Genomic DNA, 14,079 nt, shown 5'->3' with positions numbered 1-14,079 from the left:
ACCTTATATGCTTTTCCATTATAAATATGGCCTTACTGACGCCTGCCTTTACATCCTCTCAGCTCTGCATCAAAAGATAGTGAACGGTACTGGTCCCAGTTTCCTCCAAGGGGAAAGTGGAAAGAGTCTGTTCACGAGCAGGAGCAGCGCAATAGATACCTGGTTTTATATTGCATTTTCTTGGCTACCGCAAGCATTCTTGTACACTACGAGTTTTACAGGTAATTATGTAATTTATTATGGTCACTTTGAATTTAATTTATAATCTGTTATTTTATTATTTGTGTTTACTAAATAATGCAAATGTAACACATGCAGTAACTCATTCCAACCAATCAGTTATTATCTCTCAATAGTATGACTACATTGGTCACATCACTCTTCTCTGGATCATGTTATGAAATAAGCTCCCAAATTTCTCTATTAAGAAAAAGTGCATCTGTGTTTCTGATTGGTCACTCTTTTGCACTCCCAAACTTCCATTTGGCGAGAGGGAGGTTACCAAACAGCAAATGAAAAAAGGACCAAATAGTAGGTCTTCTGACTCCAGATACTTTACAGCAGCTGTGTCACAGTCTCCTCTCACAGTCAGCATCATTTACACTTGCATCACACTTACTGACAGGCTGAAGCTCCTATTCACAATTTGTGAAAGTAGAAAAAAACTTCTCTATAAAACAAGTTAAAAGATTAATTCTAAAAATAATCACAACATAACTTCGGGCCTGATCCAGAGACGGACGCCAGTATTATAGCAAATGGGCAATGTTTATTCTACTGTGCATGAGTCACAAGGGTCTTGTGACAGCGGTCGCAGAGAGGATTTTTTTTTGCAAAGTTAGTGACAGATTGGTTGTGGCTGTTAACGGGGTGGGGGTGGCAACTCAAATGTCGACGAATTGTGACCATTTCAGAGGCATGCCACAGACTGGGATCCCATTAAAATGAGGCTTATTTCCAACCCCCATTTACGCGACCATAAGTTCACTGTGAAGTTTAATGATCAACTGATGTTCAGTCGATGGTTGCGGCTTCATACACAAAATCCAGAGACACAGACTGGGCGTTTTAGTATACTTCCCGATGGCTGTGAGATTTGCATATTTTCGTACATCAGCAACCATCTCTGAAATAGGCACTTAGATTGCAAAAAGGTCTAGAGTTCTTGGAAGCCTATTAAGTCATTGTTTAGAGGAAGCAGTATGTGCAATAGTTATAGCTATGAGCACTATAAAAGGTGTGTCTACCAGCTAGCATAGCTGGGCGGTGTAGTTCCTTGGCTTGTATAATAACATGGTGCAGTGCAATGATATGCTGTAACCCATCAGGTGTAGATTTCATCAGAAGGGATGGATATCCAAAACTGAACTACAATATTTATTATGATTTTACAACAGCCAGGTACAGTATACCTGGCTGGAGAGATGATTGGAATTGGCATTCTCAGCATTTCAACCTGTTATGACTATAATTGAGAGTCAGCCAGGTTATCCTCCCCAATGAGAGTACACATTAAACTACAATCTCTCGAAACATACAGCTATTTTATTAGTCAGGCTGCTCTTCATTCGGTTCCTCAGAAAGCCTGTCCTTCCACTGTCATCAAGGCCCTAAGCATCACCGAGATGGATCTGTCTGCAGACAGATGTTTGTGTCAGCAGAAGCCCATGTCATACTTTCCAAACCCAGTGGGTAGGCCATTGACCCTCTCTACTGCTGTGTACATTTCACTTTCCAGAAGTCCCTTCTCATTTTAGAGAGACCTATTTGAATATCTTTCCTGTTGTCATCCCGTCACTTAGAACTCCGACCTTCTTTTTCCCACTACTTACAGCTTACTGACAGGAGTGGGAGCAAGGTCAGGAGTCACAAAGTTAAATTCTGAAAGTTGTCACACTGCAAATGTCTTACTTATGAACATACAATAAACAGAGGTTTTCACGCATACTGACTTGTGCAACATATTATTAAAGGTTAGAGTCCTTAAGAGCTCTACACTATCCTTGGTATTAATGCATAAAACAGCAGGGGTGTCTCTAAAACAAATAATTTAGCAATTGCCTCTGTATTTTTTTTACCAACCCTATGACCCACAATATTGCACCAGTCCTGGTTCAAGTTATGTATATTCTCCCAAATACTACCTTTATAGAACTCTACAGAAAGGTGGTTATAATATTACTAGGGTGCCCAGTGAATGTGTAAATACAGCTCAATCCTGGACCAGCCCAACAAGAGCTGACACACCTGTTAGTAATGTTCCAAAGAGTAGAGTGCTGCCAGAGAAAAATCCTCTTTTAACCTTAAACTGGTTCCCATGGTTATGTGGCTTTGGTTGGGCTGGGTTTTGATAACGATTTCCGAGGATCTGTCAGCTTAACTTCCCCTTGGTGGCACGTTTCCGCATGTGGTCAACTCTGGGCAGTTTAAGAGTGTTCGGACAGATTAAAGATTCACACGGTAGGGCAAAGGGCCATACATCATATTAGGATGTGGACATCCTGGACCCTGTCCCCAGATTAACAGCAGTCTTTTCTAGGGAAAAGTTCCATTGGCTGGCTGGCACACCGTGGCAGACTGCTAGCTGAGACAGTCTAGCAAAGCTGAATGCGGGTGGCTATTGACCACATTTGGTAGTAGCACTTTTATGGGTCAAATTCAAGAATCTAGACATGCTTAAATAACTCACCTGGAGACATTGAAAAATAATGTGACACTGAAAAATGATGTAACCGTAATACATTCTATCACACATATAACCATATAAAATATATACTGTGCTATTCTACAATACCAGCTAGAGAGGGTGCCAAGCATTTATAACTGCATCCAGCACCCTGTTGGGCTTACTTGAGAATCAGTGCTGAAAACTGTTGTCCTACTGTATATGTGTGCGGTGCACGCGAGCCCCAGGAAGAGCCACATTGCACCCACGTTTTAATACTTACCTTTCCGGAGTCCCGCGTCGGGCGCTGCAGCCACCGCAAAAATCACAGTCAAAATGGCCGCCGCGCATGCGCAGTAGTGAAATTAGTCTCCGGAACATGGCGTGCGCCATGTTTCCAGAGACCTGCGCATACACAGTAGACTCTGGCACAATGCCGGAGCCTACAATGACGGGAAGAGGAGGGGGCCCATCTGTGGTCTGCATAGGGGGCCCCTCCTCTATAAACGCCCCTGCGTAGTACAATCGCACATCAATGTGATATTGTTAATTAACGGCTTCAATGAGCACAATCATAATCATCAGTATGGAAGGTGTAATGGTTAGCATTACTGCCTCACAGAACTGAGGTCAGGTGTGCCTGGCACACAGCGCAGTCGCCCTGAGGGCGCAACTGCTTGCATTCCCTAAAGTCAGCAGCATTGTAATGAGTCATATTGACTCATTACATTCCGCCTGTGTGTGCCCACTGCCGGATCGAGGAGAGGAGCAACCCTGGGGGCAGGTGAGGAGGGAGGGGGAGGAGGGAGACGCAGCAGCACACTGTAATTGGTGGCGGCGCCGCTACAGCTGTCCCTCTCCTTCCAAATAGGCTGGCCGCTGCTGCTGTGAATGCTGGGATGCGCTTCCCTCATCCCAGCATTCACAGCGGTGGCTGCCAGCCAATGTGGAAGGAGAGGGACAGCTGCATGCGGCGGTGCCACCAATTACAGTGTGGTGCTGCAGCTCCTCCTTCCCTCCCTCCTCCTCCTCCCCAGCCATCCCGGGATCTGCCAGCAGCTGCTGCACTGAGGAGCCTGACTGCCTGAGCCAGCAAAGAGACAGTAAGTATCATCTATTCCGACTGTCTGTCTATGTATCTATCTATCTGTCTGTCTATCTTTTCTGTCTGTCTGCTGTAATGTGTAATAAGGGGGACATTGTCTGCCGTAATGTGTAATAAGGGGACGCTGTCTGCCATAATGTGTAAAAAGGGGGACTGTCTTCCGTAATGTGTAAAAAGGGGGATGCTGTCTGCCGTAATGTGTAAGAAGGGGACGCTGTCTGCCGTAATGTGTAAAAAGGGGGACGCTGTCTGCCGTAATGTGTAATAAGGGGGCGCTATCTGCTGTAATGTGTAAAAAGGGGATGCTGTCTGCTGTAATGTGTAAAAAGAGGGACTGTCTTCCGTAATGTGTAAAAAGGGGGACGCTGTCTGCCGTAATGTGTAAAAAGGGGGACGCTGTCTGCCGTAATGTGTAAAAAGGGGGACGCTGTCTGCCGTAATGTGTAAAAAGGGGGACGCTGTCTGCCATAATGTGTAATAAGGGGACGCTGTCTGCCGTAATGTGTAAGAAGGGGACGCTGTCTGCCGTAATGTGTAATAAGGGGGACGCTGTCTGCCGTAATGTGGGGGACGCTGTCTGCCGTAATGTGTAAGAAGGGGACGCTCTCTGCCGTAATATGTAAGAAGGGGACGCTCTCTGCCATAATGTGTAGGAAGGGGACGCTGTCTGACGTAATGTGTAAGAAGGGGACGCTATCTGCCGTAATGTGTAAAAATGGAATGCTGTCTGCCGTAATGTGTAAAAAGAGGGACTGTCTTCCGTAATGTGTAAAAAGGGGGACGCTGTCTTCCGTAATGTGTAAAAAGGGGGACGCTGTCTGCCGCATGTAAAAGGGGGGACGCTGTCTGCCGTAATGAGTAAAAGGGACTCTATCTGATGTAGTGGTGCTACTGTGCGGCATAATTTGAATAATAGAGACTACAGTGCACTGTAATATGAATTGGTATTATTTTGTGGCCACACCCCTTCCCGTGAAGCCACGCCCCTATTTTACATAAAGGGGGGCGACAATGCTGTTTCTTGCACACAGCGCTAAAATGTCTAGTTACGGCACTGGGTTTGATTACCACCATGGCCATAACTGTATGAAGCTTGTATATTCTCCCCGTGTTTGCGTGGGTTTCTCCAGGTACTCCAGTTTCCTCCCCCAGTCCAAAAATATACTGGAAGGTTAATTGCCCCCCACCAAAAAAAATAAAAATAACCCTAGTGTGAATGTGTGTGCATGCACATGTGATAGGGAGTATTAGAGTGTAAGGTCCACTGGTGCAGGGACTGATGTGAATTGCCAAATATTCTCTGTAAAGCGCTACGGAATATGTGTGTGCTATGTAAATAATTGGTAATAAATAATAATACATAATAACTTTTCATTTCTTTTATTGTAAATGCCTATAAAAAGGAAGAGCAAATGTTAATATTCAGTGTTGATTTGGTCAAAATATGTACTGTAAAATGCTTAAGATATCAGACCCTACGGTATGTGTGATGGATGCAAGCTCACCATCTTTGGCCAGGCTGATGGGTAACTGTCTTTGTGTCTTATAGCAAGATAAGAGAAAATCGCCAAAAGGAAATGAATGAACAGCAGCAGAGACTTATGAACTTCTACAGTGAGAGGAGAGAGAAATCCAAGTGAGTGCATACTGTAGTTAGTTTGGCAAGCAAAAGAAAATGGACACAAATATATATTTGCTTCAATAAATTATTGGTAGGAAATCTCTCTCTCGTCATTTCTCTATAGGTGAGATCATCATAACATAGAGGTTTGAATTACCCTGCAGAGAAAACCTTACTTCTTGCCAAATTTGCACTTAATAAAGGGGATGTAGTCGGGATCCCGACGGTCAAAATACCAACGCCGGGATCCCGACCGCCAGAATGCCGGCAGCGCCGCCACAGCTATTCCCACTCCTGGGCGTCCACGACACCCATGGAGTGGGAATAGCACCTGTGGCAAGCAAAGTGTGCCACCAAGCCCTCAGCGCGGCATGCATAGCGAGCCCGCAGGGAGCTTCGTTCTGCTTGTCCCCCCTGCTGGCATTCTGACGGTCGGTATTCCGGCGTCGGTACTTTGACTGCCAGGATTCCGACCGCCGGGATCCCGTACCCAACCCTAAGAAAAGCTATGTTGATATGGTCATCTTAGTTACCTTTTAGTTTGGAATTTGTATGTTCTCTTCTTGTTTGGAGGGTTTCCTCCAGGTCCTATAGCAAAAAAAAGAAGAAAAGCATAATAGCAGAGGAGAAAAAGTGCAGCAATATGTACTGGGAAGTTTTGACATCTACAAGGTAGAAGAAGAAGAGGCAGGAAATGAACCATTGCTCCCCAATACTAGGAAATACTGTATGTCCTGTTTACGCTGGAATTGCCTGGTAATTTCTCATTGCACTTTGGTCAGTACAGGTTGAGTCTCCCTTATCCAAAATGCTTGGGACCAGAGGTATTTTGGATATGAGATTTTTCGGTATTTTGGAATAATTGCATACCATAATGAGATATCATGGTGATGGGACCTAAATCTAAGCACAGGATGCATTTATATTACATATACACCTTATACACACAGCCTGAAGGTAATTTTAGCCAATATTTTTTATAACTTTGTGCATTAAACAAAGTGTGTCTACATTCACACAATTCATTTATGTTTCATATACACCTTATACACACAGCCTGAAGGTCATTTAATACAATATTTTTAATAACTTTGTGTATTAAACAAAGTTTGTGTACATTGAGCCATCAAAAAACAAAGGTTTCACTATCTCACTCTCCCTCAAAAAAGTCTGCATTTCGGAATATTCCGTATTTCGGAATATTTGGATATGGGATACTCAACCTGTATCCTATTAGATACATTTTAACAAAAAGCATTATCCACAAAGCATTTACGCTGAATCTGCCTGTGGCCACTTGTGTGGGTGGAATGAATATGTATGTGTACAGAATTTTGGAGGCCAAGGATCATTCTCTTTAGCAATCACTCATACAATACACATGACCCCAACTGCCTGATATTCGGGCACATGAATCATGCTTCCCTTGGCTTATGGGCAATATTATTTACTAAAATCTTCCACCAGTTTTATCTTTATTGTCTGCTCTTTTGTTTTTGTTCTTTGTAATATATATTTAGGAATCATAGTAGTTTATTAGCAATTTGCCCTTTGATATGGTTAAGTGCATGTGATCAGCCAAGCTCTTTGACATAAGGGCAATCAAACACATTAAGGGGGCGATATCCAATTACCCGCAGTCAATGACCAGCAGTAATTGCTTCGCCAGGGGCTATCCTGTTAGCCCCAATGAGCCATCACGAGCCACGGCTTATCAGGGATTTTGTTTTACCTACCTCAGGCAGGCAAAGCAAAATCCCCGATAAGCGCCGGCGTTTCACTGAACCTGTGTGGTTTTTTTTTCACAAAAAAGGTTGTTGTTTTTTTACGGGAGACCTAATTGGGTACCGTGGAAAAAAAAATTATCGGTGAAACATCAGGAAAGTAGCGAAAAACTCATGTTTTTTGCTCCTGACAATTCAGCACGGGTGATTGGATATAACCCTAAATCTGAGGCATGAAAAGGAAGAAACGTAAGCTTTGGGCACTTGCCTTCTGCTGAAAGCCAGCCTTTAATACATTTCTTTCATAACTGGTGGATCTGACCTGAGTTAGGGTTATCAAGACATCCCACATTGCAGAGAAGGATTTTGGGGTCTATTCATGAAGCAGTGAAAAGTGTGGAGAAGTGAGCCAGTGGAGAAGTTGCCCATGGCAACCAATTATTGGACGTTCATATCGTCCAGTGTTATCGCTCAGTGTGTACAGGGCATTCGGCAGCTCAAATTGCGAAGACAGTAAATAGTACATGTTATGTGTGCTCAGTCTCCTTAGAAAGTATTAGGCAGCCGTGCAATATACCCTATGTCTTCTACAGTTCCCAAAATGATATGAGGTGAGATTGAAGACTATTTTTTAGTTAAACATATTGTGGCCTTTCTCATTCATGCTTGCAATCTAATCTGGGTGAGTGTTCCTCTGGGAGATGAAGGTCTTCAGCAAGTTTTTTAATTGAGTTTTTTATAGTTAATGTATGTATGGATGTTTCTTTGTGTAGGGCTAATGGAAACCACAAACAGCAAGAGATTCTGATGCAGAAACATGAAGAGCGGCTCAGAAAATTATATGGCTACAGTCTTGAAGATGATGAAGCTAAGAAATAAGGAGAAATGTCTCCAGAGATTTATGTGACAATTTCTAAAAGTCAATCTAACATTTAGTATAAAACAATATAAAGTTTATGGTGTAAATAAAAATCTATAAAAATATAAAATACAGGGCTTTTATTTTCATTCAACAATAAATATATATACAGTATATATGTATGTATATATATATATATATATATATATATATATATATATATCAGAATCCGCTTTATTGGCCAGGTATACTCACGTACACTAAGTTTTTTTGCTGTAAAATGCATTGCCAAGCAGCAACATGAAGGGGGAATACATAGCATAAGAAGGGGGAAACGTAGCATACATTACATTAGACATATGAGTTCATACTGCACATTGCAACTGTACGATAGACTCAACATATTAGTCATATTATACATGTTGGACTTTTTATATATTGTTCAGCTGGTGGACAGCTAGTGGGAAGAAGCTTTTAATGGATCTGGTCGACTTCGCGGGAATGGACCTGTAGCCTGATGGAAGCGGTTCAAACAGTTTGTGACCTGGGTGCTGCATATCTGCCACGATTTTCTCTGCTCGCTTCCTCACCCTTGACTGGCATAATTCCTGGACGGGAGGGATGTCAGCCTTAACGATCTTTTCAGCTGTCCTCACCACCCTTTGCAGCCTCCGTCTGTCACTCTCATTGGCAGCTCCATACCAGTCTGTGATCGATGAACATAGGACCGATTCTACGATCGCTGTGTAGAAGATGAGCAGCAGCTTCTGCGGGATGTTGAATTTCCTGTGTTGCCTCAGAAACAACATCTGCTGCTGAGAGATGGAGTGCTATATATATATATATATATATAGAGAGTGCTATATTTGGGAACAAAAAAGCTCAGCAACAAATACAGTGCTGGGGGCATTCTGCAGATCATGTCCCCGTGGCTCTTTCTTCGCAACAGTGTTCTTCTTTCCCAGGTCCACTGCACACTCGACACAGAACCACTAGTCTCCGAGAATACCCTGACTTGTCTCTCGCAGAACAGTTCCATGACTCAGTCCAGCTCCTGCCTTCTAATTGACTGTCAGCCTCTCTCACACACAATCATAATGACTATATGTGAGAGACATGCTGACAGCCAGTCAAAGGGCAGGAGCTGGACTGTTGCTCTCCCCCCACAGATCCACTGTACGGTGCTTACCTGTTGCCATACAGCATTCTACTTCACCCCAGCAGCAAATACATTTTGACCAAGGATAGGTTCAGGAACGTCGTTCCTGATTATGCCGTACTTAATGACAGATTCAGGAAGGACGTTCCTGCTGAAAAATAGCAATGTACAATTTGGGGTGTATTCAATAACTGTCGGAAGCTGCCGACTTGTGGGAAAGACGGCAGTTTCCGACAGAAATAGGTTGGAAGGGGTTCCGACCTATTCAATAAGGGCTGATTTTTTCCCACAAGTCGGGAATTCTCGACTTGTCGGAAAACACATGGATCGGCGGAACAGCCGCGATCCGCGTGCTTCTGTCGGAAATGGGGCCAAATCCAACAGGTTTTGGCCCCCTTTCCAACAAACTCAATCCGACTTGAAAACAAGTCGGATTGAGGTGAGGAGACGAGCGTTGCTGGGGGAGCTGAGATCGTCGGCCGGCAGGAGGAGCTGGCTGCGGGGGGACATGTCTGCGGCGGCGGGGGGAGGCGCCGCAGGGATAGAGGTGCCTGGCCGTCCCCTGGCCAGGCATCTCTTCCCTGCAGCGCCTTCCCCCACCGCCGCAGACATGTCCCCCCGCCGGCCGACGATCTCAGCTCCCGCAGGCACCTCTCTCCCTGCAGCGCCTCCCCTGCCACTGCAGACATGTCTCCCCGCATCCAGCTACTCCTGCCGGCCGCCAATCTCTGCTATATATACAGTGTATTTCTGTTACTAATCTGGCACTTTATTATGCATGCATTAGCAGTTTTTACTATATATATTTAACAAAGGGCCCAGACCACTCCATTCTCCCGGTGGGGCCTTCATACCCCAGTCCGACACTGACTGTATGTTTAGGGTCATTGTCCTGCTGCAGAATAAATTTAGAGCCAATCAGACACCTCTCTGATGGTATTGCATGATGGATAAGTACCTGCCTGTATGTCTCAGCATTGAAACACAAAGAAACGGGCAACGTTGAGGACCGTAGATGCAGTGGTTAGCGAAGGAAACTTAGGGCCTAGTTCAGGTTGCATCACAATTTTTGAGAAGACCCCGCTGTGCGCACGCCATCCTGCATGTGCGTGAGCAGTTTATGCGATTGGGTCGCATTAACTGTGAATACCTCTGCCTGATTGGTAGACAGAGGCATTCACAAGGCAGAGGGCGGCGACGGAGCATTTTCGGGGCGGCACCAGGGAAACGGGGGCGTGTCGGCTGCATTTTCGGGGCAGCTGCGTGTCGTCACATGCATTGGCTTTGCCCTGCAGTGGGCGGCCCCCAGCATGTGATTGCAAGAGTAGCAGACTCTGCTAAAAAGCAGAATATGCTACTCTTACTTAATAAGGTCCTTAGTCTATCAGATGAAAGACACATCATGCTTACTTCCCTTCAAAATTGGAAGATGTCCAGCAGTGCCATGAGCTCAGAATTGGTGAGCAGATACCAGTGGGACCCTGGTACACCCATATACTGTTCAAAGAAGTCTGGCCAGAAGTGGTCTTCATGGAAGAATTGCAGCTAAAAAGCAATACCTTCGACATGGAAACAAGGCCAAGTGACTCAACTATGCAGAAAAACACAGGAACTGGGGCAGAAAAATGGCAGCAGGTGCTCTGGACTGATGAGTCAAAATGTAAAATATTTGGCTGTAACAGATGGCAGTTTGTTCGCCGAAGGGCTGGAAAGCAGTAAAATAATGAGCATCTGCATGCAACTGTGAAGCATGGTGGAGGTTCCTTGCAAGTTTGGGGCTGCATTTCAGCAAATGAGTTGAGGATTTGGTCGGGATTAATGGTGTCCTCAATGCTGAGAAATACAGGCAGGTACTTATCAATCATGCAGTACCATCAGGGAGGCATCTGACTGGCTCCAAATTTAGTCTACAGCAGGGCAATGACCCAAACATATAGCCAATGTCATTAAGAACTATCTTCAGTGTAAATAAGAACGAGGAGTCCTGGGCATGATTATTTGGCCCCAACAGAGCCCTGATCTCAAGATCATTGAGTCTGTCTGGGAATACATGAAAAGATTTGAGCATGCTCACATTCACAGAAAATCTGTGGCTAGTTCTCCACGATGTTTGTAACAACCTCCCTGCCGAGTTTCTTTAAAAACTGTGTGCAAGTGTACCTAGAAGAATTGCTGCTGTTTTGAAGGCAAAGGGTGGTCACATCAAATATTAATTTGATTTAGATTTCTCATCTATTCATTTACTTTGCATTTTGCTAATTGATAAAAAATTAACTATTAACACTTTTTTTTAAGCATTCTTACTTTGCAGCATTTTTTACACACCTGCCTACATTTTATAAACCAAAAAATGGCATACTTCAGTGACATCATGATATGTGGCAGAACTTTCCAACCACAAAACCCTGTGCCTTTGGTGCTCATCTAGATCCTTGTTTCTGATTGCTGTCAGAGTGCTGGTGCAGTAAAATGCTGCTTCATGTAAAGTGACTACAGTTCTTTTATAATGGATAAGGGCAGTGATTGGGAACCTTTGGCACTCCAGCTGTTGATGAACTATACATCCCAGCATGCCCTGCTACAGTTTTGCTATTTGGCCATGCTAATACTGTAGCAGGGTATGCTGGGATGTGCAGTTCAACAACAGCTGGAGTGCCAAAAGTTCCCCATGAGTTAACAGTCTGCATCCTTGGAAACACAGTTGTTCCTACTTATAGTTACAGATGTGCTGCAGGCTTCTATAGATGTGATGGGCAACTTGATACACTTCAGAGGCTTCATGTCTGGTGCCCCAACTTATCCACAGTAATAGTAAAATAAAGCCAAAAAATTGCATCTTTGTCCTGACATGACTCATCGTAAAATAAACCTTAATGCCACTTGGCTTCCTTAGTTCCTTCAACTTATCAAAATCCTTACACAATGTAATGTAGTCAGATTCGGTTCTCATAGGTGGTAGAACTCATATAGTGTACACAGTAATGTAGTCAGATCGGTTCTCATAAATAGTGGAACTCATATATGTCTAAAATGCAAAAAACATACAGAACATAGTGCAACTCTGTTATAAAAAAACAAAGTTTTTTGATTTGTTTGGTCCCACTCACATGAAAGCGGTATTAATATTGCATGTAGATAATCAGAAGTACTGCTTTCTCAGTACAATGAGAAATATGCAATATGCAAGATATGCAAATATACAAGATTTACCAAAAAAAATCAGCAATGGATGCTACAGTGGTATGAAGTTCACTGTGAGAAAACTGTCTTAGCACACTCTATTATTGTATGTTGCACATAATGCTCTCAGGGTATGCACAGATTGATACACTCTTGCTACACATTAGCTGGAAAATGTGAGTGCAAAGAAAATGTCAATTTACACTGAAACAGTGGGGTATATTTACTAAGGTCCCGATTTTGACCGAGATGCCGTTTTTTCTTCAAAGTGTCATCTCGGGAATTTACTAAGCAGAAATCACGGCAGTGATGAGGCCATTCGTATTTTTTTGCAAGTCCAAGAATAAAAATACGAATGAATACACCATCAGTCAAAACGCGGCTGTTTAGATATGAATCTCGGTCATTTACTAAGAAGTGCAAAGCAAAAAAAAAAAAAAAACACTGCCGTGAAAAAATACAACTCGTAAAAAAGTGCTAAAAAAAACCAGACCTGCTTTTTTGAGCCGTGATTGGATAGGCATGCACGGATCCATGAGATCCGTGCATGTATATCAGTGGGAAGGGGTGTGAAAGTGTTAATTTTTTGAAAAAAAATTGCGTGGGGTCCCCCCTCCTAAGCATAACCAGCCTCTGGCTCTTTGAGCCGATCCTGGTTGCAGAAATATGGGAAAAAAATGGACAGGGGTTCCCCCATATTTAAGCAACCAGCATCGGGCTCTGCGCCTGGTTCCAAAAATACGGGGGACAAAAAGCGTAGGGGTCCACCGTATTTTTAAAACCAGCACCGGGCTCCACTAGCTGGACAGATAATGCCACAGCCGGGGGTCACTTTTATACCGTGCCCTGCGGCCGTGGCATCAAATATCCAACTAGTCACCCCTGGCCGGGGTACCCTGGGGGAGTGGGGACCCCTTCAATCAAGGGGTCCCCCCCCAGCCACCCAAGGGCCAGGGGTGAAGCCCGAGGCTGTCCCCCCCATCCAATGGGCTGCGGATGGGGGGCTGATAGCCTTTTTGTAAAAGTGATTGATATTGTTTTTAGTAGCAGTACTACAAGGCCCAGCAAGCCTCCCCCGCATGCTGGTACTTGGAGAACCACAAGTACCAGCATGCGGCGGAAAAACGGGCCCGCTGGTACCTGTAGTACTACTACTAAAAAAATACCCAAAAAAAGACAATACACACACACCTTGAAAGTAAAGTTTTATTACATCCATCCACACAAACATACATACATACTTACCTTATGTTCACACGAGGGTCGGTCCTCTTCTCCAGTAGAATCCATGGGGTACCTGTTGAATAAATTATACTCACCAGATCCAGGGTACCAGGCTCCTCGGATAATCCTTTTGTAATCCACGTACTTGATTAAAAAAATAAAACGGATACCCGAGCCACGCACTGAAAGGGGACCCATGTTTTCACATGGGTTCCCTTTCCCCGAATGCCAGAAACCCACTCTGACTGATGTCTAAGTGGGTTTCTTCAGCCAATCAGGGAGCGCCACGTTGTAGCACCCTCCTGATCGGCTGTGTGCTCCTGTACTGTCTGACAGGCGGCACACGGCAGTGTTACAATGTAGCGCCTATGCGCTCCATTGTAACCAATGGTGGGAACTTTGTGGTCAGCGGTGAGGTCACTTTCGGTCAACCGCTGAGCAGAAAGTTCCCACCATTGGTTACAATGGAGCGCATAGGCGCTACATTGTAACACTGCCGTGTGCCGCCTGTCAGACAGTACAGGAGCACACAGCCGATCAGG

The 14,079-nt window shown here is 44.3% G+C and overlaps 1 protein-coding gene across 2 annotated transcripts in view; it reads left to right on the top strand.

The window, feature by feature from the left end:
* The window catches only part of DNAJC4 (DnaJ heat shock protein family (Hsp40) member C4), a 114,409-nt gene extending 106,305 nt beyond the window's left edge, over window positions 1–8,104 (top strand). For both annotated transcript variants that reach the window (XM_063944954.1, XM_063944953.1), the window contains exons 5-7: window positions 63–221; window positions 5,320–5,406; window positions 7,889–8,104. In XM_063944954.1, the coding sequence (XP_063801024.1) occupies window positions 63–221; window positions 5,320–5,406; window positions 7,889–7,994 (352 nt within the window). In that variant the 3' untranslated portion in view covers window positions 7,995–8,104. The remainder of the gene's footprint in view (window positions 1–62; window positions 222–5,319; window positions 5,407–7,888) is intronic.
* Window positions 8,105–14,079: the final 5,975 nt, after the last annotated feature.

This window comes from Pseudophryne corroboree, chromosome 11 (genome assembly GCF_028390025.1).
Source record: "Pseudophryne corroboree isolate aPseCor3 chromosome 11, aPseCor3.hap2, whole genome shotgun sequence".
In the NCBI taxonomy this organism is placed as follows: domain Eukaryota; kingdom Metazoa; phylum Chordata; class Amphibia; order Anura; family Myobatrachidae; genus Pseudophryne; species Pseudophryne corroboree.
This window is presented reverse-complemented; position numbering and strand designations above follow the sequence as displayed.